Raw genomic sequence first — 22,623 nt, 5'->3', positions numbered from 1 at the left:
GGTGCATTTCAATCTCACATTAGGCCAGTCGCACAATTGGGCTTATTAAAGACTTTTCTTTGGCAAGAAAAGTGCCTTGGAACTACAAAATTATTCACAGGGTAAAATTAGCTATGACTTATCTACGTCTTCTGTGCTCTGCCTTTCTTACGTATTCCTCTTCCCTCATTCATTTCATCTTATCTTACATTTTCCACTCATCATCTCGTCTCATTTCGCCTCTACTGTGCTTCCCTCTTTCAGGGCTTTTGCGACAGCAGAATATTGAAATTATATTTGATGAGAGTCTTATTAGGCTCTTGGTCTTTTGTCCGATTTCTCCTTTCTGAAGGAGACTCTTGGCACTCACGGCAAAAAAGTGTGTATGTGTGTTTCCATTTACTAACTAGCCTGTCTGGAGGATAAATTCTCACTCCACTCCAACAGTACCTTTATATCCTCTTTTGAAAATTCTGTCTGCGTTTCAAAATTCTTCTTAGATAGTGATCGTCTCTGGGATAGGGAACTTAAAAAGTAGAGGATATAAGAGGGAAAAACTGCTATACCACTGCCAGAGTCCCCTCACTTCAGAATGATAAATGAAAAGTCTGGATCCAGACAAGTGCAACATGATATGCTAATGGCTTATGTAGCAGTCAGCATGCTAAAGAAACAATTCAGGAAGTCAAGCTGCAGCTGTCTGCAGTGGAAAAGTTCGAATTTATTTTTCTTGTTGAAAATAAAAAGTGCCACGTTTCCTTTGTCAAGCATTAGACATCTATATTTACACCACTAAACATCTGAACCTCTTTGTAGAAGTGAATGAGTGCCTTTGATACTGTTCAACTTGATTTTTTATTTGTCAGCCCATTAAAACAAAACCTTTCAGCACTATTCTGCTCCATCCCTGCACAACCAGCACTTTTCTGCCATTATTTTCATGCTGCACAAACAAACCAATCCTGGTCCTGTCACCAAACTCTCCTTCTAACTTCAATAGGAGAGAGCAGGAGGGAGTAATGGGGAGTCATTGAAATCAAGAAGAAAATGGGCTAACAAAGAATGCTGAGAGAGTCCAATCGATCTCAGCAGCCCGGTTATTTATACAACATCTCAGACCACAGGCCTCTTTGTAGTCTGAAAACTTTGGAACCTTCCAACAATCATAAGGCCAACAGCAGCGAGTACACAAGGCTATAACTTAGAAAGGATTATTAATTTACTTCTGCATATTCCATCAAGCCCAATCAATAACAGCTTAGTGGACTTTGTGTTGAGCATCAAGGAAAGTCCTCGATGCTTTGTATGCAAATATTCTAACACAATGACTAGAAAAGGTAAGGTAAGGTAAGTTTATTTATATTGGTGATTGGCTGCAGTCTACTGTTGCTCCAGGAACTTTACACCTCCAAGACCCTGAAGCGGGCAGGGAAGATTCTGGCTGATCCCTCCCACCCCGGTCACAGACTCTTTGAGACTCTCCCCTCTGGCAGGAGGCTGCAGTCCATCTGGACCAAAACCTCACGCCACAAGAACAGTTTTTTTCCATCTGCCACCAGCCTTGTTAAAAAAGCCCAGAAACCACCCTGACACTCTCCCTTTCCCCCACACACCACCTTTTTTGCTGACAAGACACTTGTAACTTGCAACTCTATGCGTTACATTAACGCTCAGCTTGGACTCCTGCTTTACTTGCACTGCCATACTTGCACACTGATGACCTGCACTGTTGTACTGCTCTCGCACCCAATACTGCTCTATATTTACTCTCACTCACTTAAAACTGTGCACATATATTTATATTATATTGTAGATACGTTTATACTGTTTAATTTGAGTACTGTATTGCACCAACTACGCCAAAACAAATTTCTTGTATGTCCAAAAATGTACTTGGCAATAAAGCTTTTCTGATTCTGATTCTGATTTATATACAATTACAATACAATCACAAAGAACACAGAAAAACAAATCAAATGCTATGAAATCTAAAAATCTATGAATCCTTCTGAGAAATCTACAAATCTCTGGTCAATATTACAATGATACAGATAACATTAATAATCCTTTGGGTTTTACTGGTAAGAGCTGGTTCTAAACCAATCTTTCTAAAGAGGTAATTATATCATTAAGTCCTCTATGTAGGGGAAAGCATCTTGTGCTAAGAAGTCTCATCATTCCACTGAATTCTAACTAGTGAAGCTGAGTCACTGGTACAAAACAGCTTTAATCCACATTTTCAGGTGCTAATAATATATGGCTTTTACTGGTGCTGAAGTTGAACTAAGTAATCTAATTAAGAAAGCTGGGTCATTGGTGTAAAAGCAGCTAAAGTCCAAGTTACTAATAATGTTTGGTTTTCACTGGTAAAATCTATGAAAAGTAATGAAATCACATTTAGGTAAAGTAAGATAGGAGGGAAACAAAATCATATTTCAGACTCTATTCTTAGCAGAATAGAGTCTGAAACAGAACAAAAAAACCTCAGCAGGGGGTAAGCAACACACACATAAGTAAAGATTTAGCAAGGGTACGGTGGAATCTTGAGGGTGCGAATGTAAGTCTGAGTGTTTGCAAGAATTAGACTGTCAACACTGATAGAAGCGCCATTGTCCTTGAGAAGAGTGGTGGAAGTTTTATCAATCGGCCGCAGAGTCCTATCAGCACACAGCTGGTAGGGGAGTGCTGGGGAAGAGCGTCGTGTTTATATAACATCCAGGAGATATTTTGTCGATAGCCACTTAGCAGAAGTTGCCAAGGCCACATTGGGGAGCCAGATTTAAAAAAACAATAAATGTTGTGGTTCAGGCAGTTGTGAATTTCCAACCACCTTAAGAGTTTTACTGGTATGTCTCAATTGCGAATCCAAATAGCCAAATTTCTGGTATTTTCCGCAGATCTGGAGCGTACAACTTCTCCAAGATTATATCCTTTAACCTCTGAGTCCAACCGCTGCCAGGCTGTGTCCTGCTTGCGATTCTGCTCTCTTAACATTTCAGTCTGAGTGTTGATCGCTCTACAGACTCCATCTAACATCGCAGGAAGCTTTGGAACGCTTTGAACAGCTGCCCACGTTTTGCGAATCACTCGATAAGCCAGGTAACCACCAACTCCAAAAAGCAGAAATCCTGTTATCAAAGTCCAAATATGTACACATTTTCTACGTCCGCGACCGACATTGTAGTCAGGCACACAATCTTCCACTGCTGCCAAGAATCCATTGTGTTTCCAGAGAATAACATCCCGCCTGGACAAGAGGGTCTCCTTTACCCTGTCTTCCCGTAGGAAAAAAAACTTTTGACCAATTACGTTGAGAGTCCAGCTGACCAAATCCATAATTTACAAGTTTGGAGGATATGCAAAGCGAGGCTCTGAGAAAAATACAGACAAAAAGCAGAAGCAGGGATCAGCAGGGAGGGAGGGAGAGAAAATGCGTGTGCCTTCCACCGAGAGCAAAAAGGAAGTCACATCCAAGGTTAAGTGTCTTATGCGTAATTTGTGTCACGTGGACGCTAACAGCCTTACTTGTCTTGTTGCTCTCCTCCTAGCTTCCGGGTTTTAAAAAATGTTGGGGCTAAACTTCTAAAGAGAGACTTTAGAAATGGATTATCAAAGCAGCTAATTACCTTTTAGGACTCTGGAAAAAGAAGTACCGATCCCATGGCATATCTGGAATGTAGTACTGTTGTTTCTTTGTTAAAAGTGTTTAAATGTTGAGCCGAATCAGATGGAAGGAAAACCCACTCCATGCCAATATTTTCCTAGTCTATCGATACAGGTTTCTTTTGCATGAGTTGTGCTAAGAGCAGTTTTATAGCAGCTTTTGCCTAAAAAAAGTGACTTCACTGTTGTTGGACCTCCTGTTTTTTAAGCGAAACCCCAAACAATTCTCAGTCTTCAAACGATGAAGTCCTTTCCTCCTGTTACTGACAGGTGATGTACTGAGCTTTGATGAAATATTTTTATTTTCTTCTGTTTCTGCTATTTTCTGTCGCCCTTAAATGTTTCAGATAAACACATTTTAATATTGGAAAATTAAACTGGAGTAAATATAATATACAGTTTTCAAATGTTTGGTTTAATTTATAATAGGAAGCAAGCTATTGAAAGCTTTCTGGTCTTATATGACGAATATAATCGCCCTCCAAGATAAATCATGAGTTTAATGTGATTAACTAAAATGGTTAGGTTCAGTTACATTAGACACACACCAAGGCCTGATTACTGAAAGCATGTAAAATCAAGAAATCACTTAAATAGAACCTGTCTGGCAAATGGTAAATGGCCTGAACTTGTATAGTGCTTTATCAAATCCCCAGAGACCCCAAAGCGCTTTACATGACAATCAGCAACATGAAGTAGGTAAAATAAATCTCAAAAAGAAAGACACCATGACCTGATCTAAAAAATTTGAGAACAGATGAGAAAGTTAGAGTAACAAAAGAGTGTTAAAAAGTTAATTCATAATTTGAAGAAGGATGGAGAAAGACCAGTTATAAATACCAGTCTCACATATTTCTTTCTGTACACCTACTTGTTTCTTTTACTAAGCTTATGTCCATAGGTGCCGGAAGAGCTGCATCAGAAGATGATGTCTTGTTTCGATCTCGTTCCCGGTCTCGGTCCCGCTCCTTCCCTGTGGTTGAGGTCTCCCCACCTCGTCGCTGCCTGTTCTTTTGGGCCTCCATGGCTTTCAGTTTCCGGGCATGTTTGTGGCCTTTATAGTGGGCCTCTGCTTGGTTCTGTGGGAAAATGGAAAATAAAAAATAAACATTTTTCAGGAAGAAAGCACAGAGGGTCCAATGCAATATTTGTTGCAAAGACCAGAGCCTGCGTGCAATAAATGTTAAATGTATGTGCCCAAGTATTCTCTCTCACAGGCATCCAGAGGCTGCAGGAAAGAGAGTGTGTTTCCACCTGATAACAGAGCTGGCACACTGGGAGGCCAGAGGTATAATTGCATGTATAATATGCAACAAGAGAGAGGATTCCATCGCTACAACTACCCTATTAATGTGCACTGTGAGAGTCAGCCTCTGCAAAACCCAGACATACTTGGCAATACATACTAATGTTACACACATTTGAGCCCTCATGAGCGCACAAACACAAATCAGACTCAAAACACATTCTGGCTGACTGAACTGCAGCAATAAAAGCACGCAAATTTCCTAACGAGTGGTTGACAATTTAGCTTTCCATTCCTATCACTCTCATGACCGTGTTCAATCTGGGATCAAAAGCTCTGTTGTTACACAAAGCATGGATACATAAGGATAGCAGGGCAACCAATGTACAGACCATTCATTAAAAGCTAAAACAACCTGTGGGCATCAGCTCTCATCAACTACTTGTAAATGGAACATCATTTTGGATTTAAAGAACTACACGGATGGGAGTAAATCCATAAAATCACTACAGATAACACGAAATTACAAATATAGATTATTTTAACACTCATTTAGGATGTCAAAAATAGGAAAAGTAGAGGATTCAGCATAAATTCTGTTTCTTATACTATAACCTCTAGGTAGAATAATGTTGGCAGCAGTTTGTCTAACATTTTAACAGCAACAAAAAAGAAAGAGCACATATAACTGATCATATGAAAACATCCAGAAATAAGATATCAGACTCAGAAATTCCCTGAGACTTTTCTCGTTCAGAGCAAAATGCCAGTTCATCTGATTACCTGAGAATTACCAATCCATCAGATCCAACAGCCAATCAAAACAGATTACTGCTTAGTGCAGGGAAACAAAGTCAGACGTAAATGCATACGCATGTCATCTTATTCCTTAGTCTGATATGAATAGCTAGTGACTTTCTCACTGTCCATTCAACTGGGTCTCAGAGGAGGCTGAAGGACAAGGCGTGAAACGAGCTTTGGTTCAGTCAAGAGAAACTACAAGGGGATATGGTACTCATCAAAAGGAGTCTAGATTGTCCAGTGATCAAGAAATCCCTAGGATGAAAGGAAACAGGGGGACTGTATATATGCTGAGTGGGTGTAAAGCTAGCTCCACTCCACTGGTTTAAAGAGGCACTGAGTCCTTTCTCTGGTGGAAAATACACAGACTTAGAAGTTAAACCTTACTGCCAGCTGCTTTGGTTAGTCAGTGAAATGCCAGATGTTAAGGGAAAGGTTGCAGCCCAAAGCCCACATTCATCCTATTATTTAATGTGAACATGAGAAATAAAATATGTGGTTATTCAGAGAGTAAAAGATTATCGGTATCTTGTAACAATATTTTGACCAAGTCAAAACCCTAACCCTGGATTTTCGACACCCAAAACACGCAAGAGAGGTGAAAGTGTCTTTAGAAAAACATGTCATCAAGAAAATGCTTTTAACAAAGATTAATGATAAACTACACACAAAGCAACGAGAACTGATGTAAACAAAAGTACACTTCAAAGGTATTTATCCTCCTTAAACCTTTTCATATATGGACACATTGCAATCACAAACACAAAGGAACTAATTGGGATTTTGTGTGACAGACCAACGCAAAGTAGTGCATTATTGTGCACTGGGAGGAAAATGGATTTGTGTTCACCATATTTACATCTACAACAATTAAATAAAAGTTCAACCAACTTGCCTTCAGAAGTCACATAATCACTCAGTAGAGTCCAGGTACAGGTCCTTCTCAAAATATTGGCATATTGTGATAAAGTTCATTATTTTTCATAATGTCATGATGAAAATTTAACATTCATATATTTTAGATTCATTGCACACTAACTGAAATATTTCAGGTCTTTTATTGTCTTAATATGGATGATTTTGGCATACAGCTCATGAAAACCCAAAATTCCTATCTCACAAAATTAGCATATTTCATCCGACCAATAAAAGAAAAGTGTTTTTAATACAAAAAACGTCAACCTTCAAATAATCATGCACAGTTATGCACTCAATACTTGGTCGGGAATCCTTTGGCAGAAATGACTGCTTCAATGCGGCGTGGCATGGAGGCAATCAGCCTGTGGCACTGCTGAGGTCTTATGGAGGCCCAGGATGCTTCGATAGCGGCCTTTAGCTCATCCAGAGTGTTGGGTCTTGAGTCTCTCAACGTTCTCTTCACAATATCCCACAGATTCTCTATGGGGTTCAGGTCAGGAGAGTTGGCTGGCCAATTGAGCACAGTGATACCATGGTCAGTAAACCATTTACCAGTGGTTTTGGCACTGTGAGCAGGTGCCAGGGCGTGCTGAAAAATGAAATCTTCATCTCCATAAAGCTTTTCAGCAGATGGAAGCATGAAGTGCTCCAAAATCTCCTGATAGCTAGCTGCATTGACCCTGCCCTCGATAAAACACAGTGGACCAACACCAGCAACTGACACGGCATCCCAGACCATCACTGACTGTGGGTACTTGACACTGGACTTCTGGCATTTTGGCATTTCCTTCTCCCCAGTCTTCCTCCAGACTCTGGCACCTTGATTTCCGAATGACATGCAGAATTTGCTTTCATCCGAAAAAAGTACTTTGGACCTCTGAGCAACAATCCAGTGCTGCTTCTCTGTAGCCCAGGTCTGGGGAATGCGGCACCTGTAGCCCATTTCCTGCACACGCCTGTGCACGGTGGCTCTGGATGTTTCTACTCCAGACTCAGTCCACTGCTTCCGCAGGTCCCCCAAGGTCTGGAATCGGCCCTTCTCCACAATCTTCCTCAGGGTCCGGTCACCTCTTCTCGTTGTGCAGCGTTTTCTGCCACACTTTTTCCTTCCCACAGACTTCCCACTGAGGTGCCTTGATACAGCACTCTGGGAACAGCCTATTCGTTCAGAAATTTATTTCTGTGTCTTACCCTCTTGCTTGAGGGTGTCAATAGTGGCCTTCTGGACAGCAGTCAGGTCGGCAGTCTTACCCATGATTGGGGTTTTGAGTGATGAACCAGGCTGGGAGTTTTAAAGGCCTCAGGAATCTTTTGCAGGTGTTTAGAGTTAACTCGTTGATTCAGATGATTAGGTTCATAGCTCGTTTAGAGACCCTTTTAATGATATGCTAATTTTGTGAGATAGGAATTTTGGGTTTTCATGAGCTGCATGCCAAAATCATCCGTATTAAGACAATAAAAGACCTGAAATATTTCAGTTAGTGTGCAATGAATCTAAAATATATGAATGTTAAATTTTCATCATTACATTATGGAAAATAATGAACTTTATCACAATATGCTAATATTTTGAGAAGGACCTGTATATGTAATCTAATCTCAGTAAAAATAGAGCTGGAGGGTGAAGGCCTTAGAGGTTTGTTAGAGAACATTATCAAACATATTACATCAGGGGTCAGGGGGTAAAGCTGTAGAATCGTTTAAAGTGGGGGTATGTCATAAAACAATACAATAATTGGTGACACATGGTGGTGGCTGCATCTTGCTGTGGGGATGCTACTCTAAAGCAGGGACTGAAAAAACGGTCAGAGATGATGGGAAGATAGATGGAGACAAATACATGGCTATTGTAAAAAAAAAAAAAAGCTTATTAAAAGCAGCAAAAGACTTGAGACTCCAGAAGAGGTTCACCTTCCTGTTGGACAACACAAAAGATACAGACAGAGCTACAGTGGAAGGGTTTAGAACAAAGCATATTCATCTCTCAAAATGCCTCAATTAAAGACCTGACCTAAATCCAGTTAAGAATTTGTGGCAATATTATCACAAATGCTCTTTGTCCAATTTGAGTGAGTTATTTTTGGAAAGAAAATTGGACAAAAAACTCTGAAGTGTCTAAACATGCAAAGCCGATAACCAATGCTTGCAGATTCTACAAATAATAGAATTTTCAGATTTTTAGTGGTAAAATGTTTTAAAATCATTATTTTTCCTCCATTTTACAATTGTGCTCTCATTGTTGGTTGTCTGTCAAATAAAGTCCTAAAACTACATTCAAGTTTGTGGTTAAAATGGGCTAAAGTCAATTAAATCAATAACAAACTATGAAATAAAGCTTGTACACTTACCAACAAAATGTACTTTTCCTAATGAATAACGCTACAATTCCAGGCAAATGTGGCTGCAAATAACATTTGTAAGCAAACCTCTGAGATCTAAAAATATTTTAAAATTCAAAATTATTATCAAACATGTTTCCAGTACTTGTTTTACAGCGACTAAGCTGTATCAGTGACAGCATGGGATATATGTTAACCATGGCAGTAACTAACAGAGCAGAGGTCAATATCTGGAAACGCAAAGAAAACCAGTTTGTTTAATCATTTACAGGAGAATAGAATAAACAGTAGTCCTGGAGTTTAATTGCTTTATTTTTAGTCATTTGGGTATATTTTTATTATCCTTTAACATCAATAAAAACTGCATCTCTATTTTTGATTTGCAATCTCTCCCTTTATCTCAAATCAGTTATTCTTGTGGAAGAAGTAAAAACTACCTGAACTGAGTGTAAAAACATTTTAACAACATATATTTATTCATATTTGTGGGATTGATAAGTCATTGCTAAGGCAAGGCTTCTATTAGCTATTAGCTAACCCTAACCCACTAACCCTAACCCTTCTCTTCAGGACATCCAAGGTCAGAAAATTCAAATGAATAATTTACCTCAAGTTTTACTGAAGCCTGTTGTTGACCCATCAGTTTAAATCAAGCTTTAAAGCAGGTAGAGCTGTGCAACTAAACACAGGAATAAGGGATTTAATCAGCTTAATTTAGGACACAAAAGCAATTATTATTTTTTTCAATTGTATTTATACTGATAAAAAAAATAAAGCTTTGCTTTTTCGTGATAAGATAACTCTAAGTGTCACAGGTTGTAGCTTTAAACACTCTTTAAATCAATCTGTAACCCTGAGTAGCCGTGTCACTCAAGCAATTTTCTCCTTCAAACATTGTGCATCAGGGCAAGTTTAAATTACATCTACATCAAACACTGGGGAGGTTTTCGGAAGTTCGAAACTACTCACACTCTTTGAGAGACTAACAAAGTTACAGTCAACTTGACATTCCTCTCTAAGTTGACGTGAAATAGCCAGAAAGAGTCTGCATCTCCTCCCCTTTCTCAGCTCTGTGTCTCCTCAGACCTTTTTGAAGTCTAATGTCCAATTGAAACTGTGTGCCAGTATACATGTTTCAGCTGCACTCTGACCAAATAAATGTTTTCTGATTTATTAGCTGTTTTTCTACTTGGAAGTTTTTGAAATGTTATGGAATACTCACTTGTATTTTTTCTATAGTTGATGTTTGCATATATACAGTAAGCATGCTGTAGAAAAGATGGAATGGTAGCTGAAAAAAGCCACCTCCTGCTGTGGCTGCTGATTGTTTCTGCACTTTGCTGAAAAATAGAATCTACCAGTGCGGACTAATTCCTCTCACCAAATAAACCGTCATTCACATACAAAATTTCACTGAAATAAAAACTAAACAAACTTTTACACACAAAAACAAAAGCAACAGCCCTACACTTACACACTGTATATAGGGATATTTTGTACTAATCAAGGATCCAGCAAATCACAATTCAGTCATCATAACACAAAAGCATTTCTGATCAAAATATTCAGATGTACAAAAAGAAAATAATGAAATGAAAGACGGTAACATTAAAAGGAAAATAATATATCACCATGGGAAAAATAATCCCTTGCTGCTTCCATAAAATGTAGAATGGAAAGTAACAGCCAGATGATGCAAATTAAATACACTTGAGTGATTTGAGTACCTCTATAAAAGCAGGGATTTAGGTAGTTATTTGGTCTGGAGTGTACAGCACCATGCCAAAGAGAAAATACACCAGCATGGATCACAGAGAAATAATTGTTGCAGCCCATCAATAGGGGAAGGGACATAAGACAATTTCAAATCTATTCATATTCCTTTATTTTACAGAGAAAGATTATTCACAATAATAAATAATATTTAAGATAGTTCCCATCCTTCCCAGGAATGGACGTCATGATGGTCCAGTCAAAGTCCAGGTCTCAACCCAATAAAAAGGTGCAAAAACAAATGGCTGCAAACCTCAGAGAACTGAAGTTGCGGACAAATTTCACATTGAAGCAATGAATCATGTGATGTTCTTAGTTTTACCATGATAGTTTTGACATGTCATGGTAAAAACAAACAAATATTCAAGAAAATAACACAAGTCAGTTTTCTCAGAGGTAGAACAATTATCCAGTAAATATAAGCAGTCCAGCAGCATAATGTTTCCATCCTGCTACACTTCTCCATCTTCCTCATGAAGCCAAAGAAGCTTTTCTTACCGTCGAGTTGAAGCGCAGGTGGCAAATGTTGCAGGAGATGATCTGTTTCTTCTTAAGTGGCTGAGGGACCCCAAACGTGTGATTAATCACTGCCTTCTGGACAGGGTCCATCTGAAACAAAAAATAAACACAGTCATTTTCCAGTCAGGCCAAGAGGCTGTACATTTACAGTCTCAAATACATCAGTAGTACAATCAGTAGACAACGCAAGACCAATCGCTTTAAAGAAAACGTACGAAATGTCTATGCAATAAATAACTAAATAAATAAGTAATCAGCAATTTGGCTCTAAACAGCTAACACATGGATACAAATAACTGTTAAAACATTATAAGCCATAATGCAATTTTATTTCACAGTAGGTCTTTTTTGTAGGGCTTTAATTGGATGGGTCATGATCCGAAATCATTGAAGACATTGTTTAATGGCACAATAGAACAGTGCATACAAAGATTCTGCATGTAACACTACTAACATCACATTATGATAAATGCCAGTGTGCATTAGCATCCAACTAGCCCACTATCCCCAGCAGCTAGTGGTCTTTTATATACATATGTTTACTATAATGTCTTTGAGTATCATTGGTTTCTTCACATTTTGCTTGAAGGTCCCAGGCTTTCTTGTAATCATCAAAGGTGGTTTCGATAAATTCTTCTCCAAACATTCTTCAGACACTGGCAGCCTTTCATCCCTGTTCATTCTTCCACATTTTCAGTCAAGTAGATACTTATTTCATGAAGAATATTTTGTTTATTAACTGACTGGAATACATCAGTCAGAAGAGATCCATGTTTGTTGCTGGGTATATGTAAATATGCCATTAGAACTGTAAGCCAAAAGGATGAACCAGATTTGAATCTAAACATACCAGACAAATGGGGAATAAATCTTTAGTGCAGCAAGTTAGAAAAACAAAAGTTTGTCCTGCTTTCTTTAGCTTAATCTACGAGAAATAACAAAATGAGTCTGTCACATTAAATAAGATTTTATTTTTAAATAAGATTTTGTAGCTCAGGTTTGGTATCCAAACCTTTCCCCACAGTGACCAACATTTTAAAGCTCTTTAATCTTCAATTATATAGTAGTTTTATTCCATTTTTCCAGCAAAACAATGAAAAAAAAACTAAACATGCAATATTTTAATAAAATGAACAGATTAGTCTGAATATTACAGAATCATACAACAAAATAATTATATCACACCATAGCATAGAGACTTTATTGTTATAACAATATACTTTTCATGATACAATAATTTAATATGACATAACAAAAACTTGCAATATAAATATATTGAAGTATGAACATGAAAGTTATATTGTTTGAACAATGAAGTCTTCATGCTGAAACATGATACCTTTTATTGCTGGAACATAATATATGTTTAGCTTATACCATAATGAAGTGGATGAGAGTGCAGATAAGCAGCTGAGAAAATGTCTTCACTACAGGAACTGATTAAGTTGTATTTCATGCTTGGATTAAGCAATGGAGAGATTGTGCTGTTATTCAGCAACTTGGACGGTATTGTGATAATCATGCGCTTACTGAGAAGAAACTTTAAACACACTGGGTTGTACAGGAGGAAGAATGAGTCTGATCGGACTGAGGAGGGAGCATTTCTTATTGATCAACTGGAGGGCCACAGGAAGCTCCAATGCTACAACATTCAGGCGGGTTATATTGTCACTCAGAGTACTGTAAGACATTTCCAGATATATCTGGACCCATACAGGTTTGGCGGAAGACTAAATTGACCCAAATTAATCTGGCATCATGACTCTTATATTAAAATCTTTTTAGTTTGGTCCAAGAAACAAGAACGGGATATGGGTCACTCTTTTCTCAACATCACTTAATGTATTCAGCCAAGTTTAACGAATGGGTGCGGCCAGGTTTGCTTGTGCCGGTGGAACAGATTTGTCCCGTTCTTGAACTGTGATCAGGGTTGCACAAAGCAATTTTAAGAGCCACAAATAGGCCACAGGCTGAACTTTGGACATCATTTTATTATCTAAATACTTGGCATAGAGAGTATCTTTCTCAATTTCTCTTGCATTCTGTCTATTTACTGCAGATAATAACCAGGCCTGTTGCTTCTCCTTATGCCCTTGACCTTTCTGCTTTCCTCATTTTAACGCACACATGGTGCAACATACCAGCAAGGTCTGATACAAGAACTGGACTATAAAAAGTCTAAAATAAGTGAATTAGGCCTTTAGAGGTAATTTAAAACTTTTGAACATTGCTGCACTAAGCCCACTTTTAGTACAAGAGGTTGACCTTATTTTCGTTACCTTGGACTAATAAAATTAACATTAGGTGGGTGCAGAATTTCGCTCTAGAGATTAGAGGGCTGCACATGTCAAACCACTGCTCTGCTCAGTTGGTTGGATTTACAAGCATCACTCTGCTCATACTCTGTTGCAATTATCACTTTGCATAAGACAGCTAAAGATAAAATGCTGCTATTGTTAAACAGTTGAAAGCACTTTCTGTCATATTAGGCTGGGGTTTTGTAGGACCCACACGCAAGCAGGAGTGTGGGAGCTGCATGGGGAGCTGAATCATTTAATGACAAGAACAGGTAAACTTACAAAGATATGTAGTACACGGACATGGGTGGAGTAGCAGGCAATGGACAGGCAGTCAGACAAAGACATGGAGTAGGTAGTTGACAGGTTTGGCATGATAAACCGTGTCATGGAGACAACGGATACGGGGCAAGTAACCAACAGTAAGATCCAGTGATGATCAAGGAAAACCCAAGGGTTTACATACAAGGGGAAGAGTGGAGAAAGGCAGACCAAAACAGGTGGAAGCAATCAGGAGGAGATGAGACACAGCTGAGACAAGTGCTGAAGGAGGAGAGAACATTGCAGACAGGAGGGAACACAGAGACACTGGAAGAAATCTAAATATAACAAAACACAAGAATGAACCAAGAACCTAATCTACGATGAATGAACTAGGATAACAGCAACTAAACATAAACAGAGAAGTGCAGAGAAGCATTCAAGAAACTCAGAACTCAAACACAGGTGAATCATGACACTTTCCCTAACTGCTGTGGGTGTCTTCTCATTTTGCAGACATATGTGACTGTATTGTAAGTCATACATGCCCACCATAGCTGTGTGTTTAGTTTATTGCTGCAGATAGCTCAGTTATTAAAGACAAAACAATTACATTCACAGAGGATGTTTGTGGAGCAAAGGTTTATGGTCCATTTTTCACAGGTGCTGAGAAACCTATACATGTTTTCTTGTGTTTAGGAAGGTTAAACTTCCTCCGTATGAAGTGTCTATGCTGGTCAGTGTTGGACCAAAGACTTCACCTCGAGTGACATATTGAGGCTTTCTACTTCAGTAATTGGAAGCTCAGATTTTGTAGGCTTGTATTGATCCGTTTTGGCTCAGTCTAAAAACTACTAAATTATGAATTTTCAACTAATGTGTGAGTCACGTTCAGCTGACAAGTTTATATCCTTTCAAAAAGCTGCTGCTTTCAGGTTACAGAAACCTAGCGCAAGATAACTCCTGGAATGCACTGAACATCAGCCATAATGTTGTTAGGATCAAAAGATATCTTTCCCTTGAGGTTACCCTGCAAGCAGCCAAAGTGCATGAAGAGAAAAAGTTCCTCACATCCCATCATCATAAAAAACAGGGATAACCAAAGAAGAAAGATCATGCCGAGATGTTCCCTTGGTGACAGCTGAGCAGGTTTAAGGCATAAATGTGGAACAAATAACAACTTTACTTTTGTTGGACCACTTGTTTGAGAATATTGGACCATTTGCACGTTGTTGGACGCCACTATGCCTTTCCAATGTCATCGGCCATTTTGTCCCGCAGGATTGTCTGTCCTACAAAACCCAGCGGCCCCTGCGGCCACCGTCAACTATGTAACAGAGGATGAGACGACCCACCATTTGCTTTTCACGTTGGAAGCCGGACCAGCAACTGAGGCGCATCAATTTCTGGAGAGGAGTCCAGAGTGGATTTTATTTATTCTCCTTCGTTGGCCAACGAAAAATTCATGAAAGAGGTTTCTGGAATGAGAAGGCCAGAAATTTCACTTTGCCGATCGAAGATGTGAGTTTAACACGTAACCAAAACCACGGAGTTTAAAGGAGACGCAACTTTCCCTCCGTGCTCGGTTCTAGTTGACTGCTGACGGTCAGATCATATTTTTCCTTTTTGCCAAGGAGGACAAAGGACGAAAATTGACAGCTCTTCCCAAAGTTAACTGTGGACGCACATTAACTTCCAACATCCCCCTTCCTCTCTCTCAACTCTGCTCAGAAGGAAGACTTCAACAAAGTAAAACACATCCTTTTATTATTTTTTGTTTCATTTATTTATCTAGAAATAGCTTAGGCAGGGTAGAGGAAACTTTAGTGCGATTAGAGTCGCCATTTAGAGTCTAATATGCTCTGAATTATATGTGCATGCCATTGTTTTGAAACTTGCCGGTACTTTCAGAGGCCGTCGTGTCTCGCAAGTGTGTCTTTACTGTACAAACACCTGCGCGCAGGTGCGCTGTGAAACTGAACTGTTATAATAACCTCATGGGGAAATTCACCATTTTCTTTGTCTTCACCTTTACTGCTTACTAGCTTGCCGCCAAAAGTTTTATAACTCTTTGTGTGCTCAACCCCGCCCAGAGTTGGGGGATGTTTTATGACTGTGCATCTCACTGAGCTACACTTTCTGGCGGGCTGCGCTCCCAAAGCTTCGTTCAATACCATATTCCCTTGTCATATTATCACTTTGGCCATACCTGCTGGTTGATTCCATACGCACTCACTGCTGTTTTGCTTTATTTTGTTTAGTTAGATATTTTACTCCCTTTTGTGTAGAACTTTGCATGTTTGATTAGGTGAAGATTATTAAATCGGAAGAGCGAATTGTATCAGGCTGTGATTTAATAAATATTCACATAGATAAGAAAAGGCGTTTTGTGTTTATTTTGTGCAAAAGTGATTCGTCAGTCAAAATAACGTTAAAAGTTCCCCACGTTTCGGTAGAAACGGTCGATTAAACAGTGACATCTCTGGTAATAGTTATCAATTATTACCGAGTATTTAATGGTTGTAATTATCAAAGGCGTTGAGCCACAGTTACAACACCAGAAGACATCCCTGGTCTTCGATTCATAAATGAGGATTTTGGTTAAGAAATTAATTTGGTCAAATTATGATTGTTAATTATAATTCTTGATAAATATTAATTAATCGATAATGATAATTCCAACACTTTGTTAATCAGAATGCTGCCTCTATTTGATGTGAGCAGAATACCTCAGTACCTCTGCAGTGACTGTGTATGATAGGTCATGATCTTGAATGCATTTCCCACTCATACAGCAAAGAGCATATGTTGCTGGTGGCTGCATTTTGATTACAGATCCGTATTATGAGACATATTTTTTACCAGATGTTCTGCCGCTGTTCTCACTCCCACAACAGTTATCAACTTGTGTTTTCAACAAATGTTTGATAATAATTTAAAGTTCCCTTAATTTGCATCATCAGAAATTTGTAATGAAAACAGCAGATATATGCAAGTAAGGTTTCAGAAGCTCTACATTAAGCTTTTAGTCATCTGAAGACTCCAAAAGCAATTACTACATAATTAGTGGTATTAATTAGGTTAATGTATTGACGCCTGACAACGTATGGGCTATGCAGCAAATTTAAGTCAATTATTACTATTATTATTATTATTGATTTGTATTTTTATTATTGCCAACTTTAGCTGGCTTGCTGGGTCTTGTGATTTAACCAGAATAAATGCTCAGTTCAACCAAAATAAAGTGTGTTTCTCAAAATAATAAATCATTTCTCAAAACAACATGGGTTTGTGACATTCTGTTTATATGAGAGCTGTCTGCGGCTGCATGACTTTTTTTATGCAAGACAAAACAAGGGATTGTGAAGGTTAACCCTTGTTTCATCGTGAGGTCCAATAATGAATGTTTGTTTACTCACTGGAAATTGTAAACCAGCATTTTATCCAATGGTCAGATGTTTAAAATATGTCCAATGTGCAAAACAATCCTTAGCAGACAGTTTGTTTTATTTAAGAGGTGAAGTCACACATCTGTGAAGATCTCTGATGAAATAGAGGACAAGCTCTTGGTAATTGTTTAATTAACTTCTTGCTTTAGCGCACTAGTTATGTGGGTCCGCTTCACATGAGAAGGTTTTTCATAGGTATGGTATTGGACTTAGGAATAGCACTTCCATCCAAGCAAGGAAACATCCATACCCAAGTGACCAGAACAGTCTTTACTAGTGGATTCGTAGTTTGTTTTTAGCGTCTATGTTTGTCCAGTTTTGAAAAGAGAAGTTTGGAAATGAGACCATTTTGTTCCTCATCCGTTTAAAGAGAGCTCAACTTTATTCAGTAAACCTTTGAGTGCACACTCTTCCCACATTGATTCTTTCAAATCATAATAAGAATATGTTATAAACAAATCTCTACTTCGTTTGAGTGCAGTGTTAAACTCCTTCTTATGGTCAGTGACGTGTTTTTTGACTTCATTGACAGGTCATGAGACTTATTTGATTTTAATGACTCGTAAGACTGGTGAATCATTTTCTTAATGTTCGTCAACATAAAGACAAAGTAGGTTTTTCATAAAAGAATTACTCAATCTTGATCTCAAAAACATGTCCGTTTGCTCCTTTATCAATCACTGCAGCTGTGAAGTATTGTTGATAAATTATTCAAACAGACTAATATAGATTTAACTGCCCGTTTAAAGACGGCACAAGTCCCTGGTGGCATATTATGAACAGCAAAGAAAGCTGAGGCTTCATTATAGGATCTACAGCCCACAATGACAGCTGATTCAATCAGGACACCCTTCAGAGGGGTATAAAATATCACAATCATGCTGGCACAGGCCTCACCCTGTCTGTTCCATGGCTCACATCTGAGGATAGCTAAGGAGAGGGCTGTTCTTACTTTTAGTTGGACCAACAGAGTCTCTGAACCTAACCTGTTGACACTGTTGTCTGCCTCAGCTGCCCAGAGATTAAGGAGTGTTGGTGTATTGATAGCATTGACTCGGATGCTGTCTCAGATCACTCCAAAACTGCGTCATGTTCAGAGAGGCTGGTACCTCATGAAGATTGGTTTCAGTTTTTACTACAGAGTCCTCAGGGACAGGTGTGAGAGGCACCATCAACACACCTGGCAAAGATACCTCCATGCTGGTGGTGTGTCTCTCCCCCAGGGTTGACTATTTAGCTGATTTTGGTCTCTGTTTTATGACTCAGAGCTACCTCTGAGGGTAACGTGACTTTTCTTCTTGCCAGCTATAGCACAACCACTGAAATGTAGCGCTCCCAGCCCTCCTGCCCTCTGTCCAGCTCGCCAGGGCAGACTGCACCCAGCTATTTGTTTTAGGAACTGAAGAATGTGTCCATTGTCTGTGTGGAGTCATCCTAAACCGACTGCTATAAATGCCTCTTTTGTCCCAGTCCTTCGGTCTCCCAGCTATTCAAGCACAGACAGGAGTTTTTCTGCGCCAGGCGGCTCAGTCCGTGCTGGGGTTTCAGGAAAGCTCGGGAGAAAGAAACCGACAGAGATGTGAAGAGACTGTATAAGAAGGGACACCAGGGTAACTGCAGACTATTTGGGTTTGAAGACAGGTGCATTCATCTTCCCCTCTGGAGATGCATGGTGCAACAAATACCTTATCAGGACTAAGAAAACCTGGGGCTCCGAGCTGAATGGATGCTGTGATTAATGCCAGATGCTGTACTGCCGGACCGTGTGTAAGGAGGCTAATCATCTTGTTCTGGCGCTGAAACAGTGATATGATGCTATTTCATCAAACTATCAAAATGTATGCATACATTCTGTGACGTACTTCCTCCATTCCTGCTCCAATTTGTCTTCTATATTGTATATTCATTGTGCAATAGCTACTTCCAACACGATTACTGGTATTTACGAAATTTGGAAGTTGAATAGGCAAAATTACAGAGTGCTTTAAAAAAGTATACAGAGATATGCCTTGAATTTTTTGTGTGATTACAAACACGAATATCTAAATAATTTATTTGCATTTTACAAGATAGACTGATACATAGTAGCTGATAGTTGTGAGGTGTAAGGAAAGCAATGCATGCTTTCAAAAAATGTTTTTCAACAAAATTTAAGAAAAGCATGCCATGCTTTTGCATTCAGTCTCAAGTCTTTTGCATCTTATGACAGTTTTCTTTCAGAATTGCCCTGTATTTAGCTCCATTCATCTTGCCATTAGCTCTGATCAGCGTCCTTTTCCTGCTGAAGAAAAACATTACCACAGTATGATACTACCACCACCATGTTTCACAGAGGGGAAGGTGTGTTCAGGGTTGTGTGCAGTGTGAATTTTCCACCACACCTAACACTTTGCATGTAGGCCAAAGTGTTTTCAAGTTTGGCCCCATCTGACCAGAACACGTGGTTTGTCTCCTGCTTGGCTTGTGGAAAACTGCAAACAGGACTTCTTATGGCTTTCTTTCAACAAATTATTTCTTTCAATTTGCTTTCTTCATCCCACTGCCATAAAAGACTACACAACTAATTGTTGTGGAGTCACCAAATTATCCCACCTGAACTGTGGTTCTCTGCAGCTCCTCCAGTTTCCATGGCTCCTTCTCTGAGTAATGCTCTCCTTTCTCTGCTTGTCAGTTCAGGTGGACAATCATGTGTTGGTAGGTTTGTAGTTGTGTTTAAAGCCATATATTGCATTCCACACATTTCAAATTTTTATTAGTGAAAAAAAACCATATAATTTAGGGTCCACTTTACAATTATGCTCCACTTTGTGTTTGTCGATCGCCTAAATTCCCAATAAAATTGTGGTTGTGAGGGGAGAAAATGTGAAGAAAATTCAAGGGTGTGAATAATGTTCCAAGGCAATGTACTTCGTTCATATGTCCAAATTGTATTTTTCTCCTAAAATAGTTGTTAATTTTTGTAAGAACCACTGGGCATTTGCAATGGACTGGAAATAGATCCAGCAATTTTCCCCAAAGTGAAACACAGACAAAACACTGACAGGAGACTTGAGCCCACAGCTTCCACCGCTAATATAAATACATAAGGGTGTTAGAGAAATAAGTGTTTACAATGCTGCCTTTGCCAGTAGCATAGACTGTCTTCTACAAGGTGGTACAGTGGGCGGCAGAGCAAATGAATACACTGAACCTTTCACGTATCAGGTTGGTGACCCTCTACATGTACGTCATACAGCAAACGTCTGTCTCACCCACCCCCTCCCACATATCCTCTGCTGTAACGAGCCATATGTAAAAGCTGCAGCTTGTCCTCCATTTATAGACCACAGTGCTGAAGTTTTTTTTTTTTACTGAAGTGCAATGAAAGCAGTGAACCCAATACACAACGAGGGTGTTAAACTAAGATCAAAAGAAATTTGAAGTTCCTGCCAGCACGCACACACAAAACGACAATGGGCATAAAGTTGGCAGAGAAAGGATCAAAGACACAAGCTTTTAATTCCAGTCACAGGTAAGCATCACGCTGAGGTGCAGGAAAACCAAGTGGTTTGCTGCTGATGTTTGGAGCAAAGTAATAAGGGTCCCATCTATGGATGCTAATGCTGTCATAATGGCAGCAGTGTTGAGAAGTGAAACCAAGCTTGAATGAAGATTATAATCTAAACCTAAAAGGCTGCAATATGATGGAAAAGTTAAGTCTTTAGAGAGTAACCTGGTAGTTGGATCAGTACTGTTTAGGCCATAAAATGATAAAAATGAATAAACAAATTTATATTTTTTTGTTTTTTGTCTCATTTTCTGCTCTTACAAAGATTGCACAACATGCAACAAAATTATTTTTGATTTTACACAAAACAAATCAATGTGATGAAGTGAGTCTGTCAGTTCTCACAAAATGTATGCTGACTTTACCATATAATTCACAAACACATCTCAGGCTCAGCTGAAGAGCTTTAATCTAGCTGAAATTGTTAATTTAAGATTGCTTGCCTTCTGTTCTAAATTCACATGAAACGTACCGTATTAAAGTTTGGAAAGAGGCTAAGGGGTGAGGATCCATTAAGTCTGAAGGGCAGGAGGTGTTTGAGGTTGAGCTGAGGCTGCAGAGGCCGCCCCGGCACGGGGAGAGAAGCAAGGAGCGAGTTGCCCTGGGTAGATGTACCTAGAGAACACAAAGAGATGTTTAGTAAAGGCTGAGGTACAATAATCCAGCTTTGTCTCATTAGAGAAGAATTACCTGTATGTATCTTATGTACAGTGCTGTGAAAAAATATGTGGGCTCCTACTGATTTCTTCTTGTCACATTTAGTAGATGTTTCAGATCATGAAACAAATTTTAATATCATAAAGATAACTGTCCACACATGGAGCAACATGAAACAGAGATAACCCTTTCTAAAGTGGCTATTCTGCAAAGAAGCATGGGACAAGCAGTTATTAGGGTGTGCAGCTCATAGTAGTGTAAGTTGGTGTGTAAAAATGCGTTTCTTTTTAAAAGCCAACCATAGTGTGTTTAGAGGGATGGGAAGTTTTACTGGACATACAGGTCCTTCTCAAAATATTAGCATATTGTGATAAAGTTCATTATTTTCCATAATGTCATGATGAAAATTTAACATTCATATATTTTAGATTCATTGCACACTAACTGAAATATTTCAGGTCTTTCATTGTCTTAATACAGATGAGTTTGGCATACAGCTCATGAAAACCCAAAATTCCTATCTCACAAAATTAGCATATCATTAAAAGGGTCTCTAAACGAGCTATGGACCTAATCATCTGAATCAACGAGTTAACTCTAAACACCTGCAAAAGATTCCTGAGGCCTTTAAAACTCCCAGCCTGGTTCATCACTCCAAACCCCAATCATGGGTAAGACTGCCGACCTGACTGCTGTCCAGAAGGCCACTATTGACACCCTCAAGCAAGAGGGTAAGACACAGAAAGAAATTTCTGAACAAATAGGCTGTTCCCAGAGTGCTGTATCAAGGCACCTCAGTGGGAAGTCTGTGGGAAGGAAAAAGTGTGGCAGAAAACGCTGCACAACGAGAAGAGGTGACCGGACCCTGAGGAAGATTGTGGAGAAGGGCCGATTCCAGACCTTGGGGGACCTGCGGAACCAGTGGACTGAGTCTGGAGTAGAAACATCCAGAGCCACCGTGCACAGGCGTGTGCAGGAAATGGGCTAGAGGTGCCACATTCCCCAGATCAAGCCACTTTTGAACCAGAAACAGCGGCAGAAGCGCCTGACCTGGGCTACAGAGAAGCAGCACTGGACTGTTGCTCAGTGGTCCAAAGTACTTTTTTCGGATGAAAGCAAATTCTGCATGTCATTCGGAAATCAAGGTGCCAGAGTCTGGAGGAAGACTGGGGAG

General features: G+C 39.2%; 1 protein-coding gene across 1 annotated transcript in view; it reads right to left on the bottom strand.

Annotated features, from left to right (window-relative positions):
- Positions 1–22,623, bottom strand: part of LOC124863352 (zinc finger protein 385C-like) — a 210,300-nt gene that overhangs the window by 21,329 nt on the left and 166,348 nt on the right. Inside the window, exons 4-6 of the mRNA XM_047357699.1 lie at positions 21,265–21,407; positions 11,218–11,328; positions 4,514–4,721 (exon numbers count right to left, since the gene is read on the bottom strand). Of these exons, the coding sequence (XP_047213655.1) occupies positions 4,514–4,721; positions 11,218–11,328; positions 21,265–21,407 (462 nt within the window). The remainder of the gene's footprint in view (positions 1–4,513; positions 4,722–11,217; positions 11,329–21,264; positions 21,408–22,623) is intronic.

The sequence above is a fragment of the Girardinichthys multiradiatus genome, chromosome X, assembly GCF_021462225.1.
Source record: "Girardinichthys multiradiatus isolate DD_20200921_A chromosome X, DD_fGirMul_XY1, whole genome shotgun sequence".
In the NCBI taxonomy this organism is placed as follows: Eukaryota; Metazoa; Chordata; class Actinopteri; order Cyprinodontiformes; family Goodeidae; genus Girardinichthys; species Girardinichthys multiradiatus.
The sequence above is the reverse complement of the archived record's forward strand: the minus strand, read 5'-3'. Positions and strand labels throughout refer to the sequence as shown.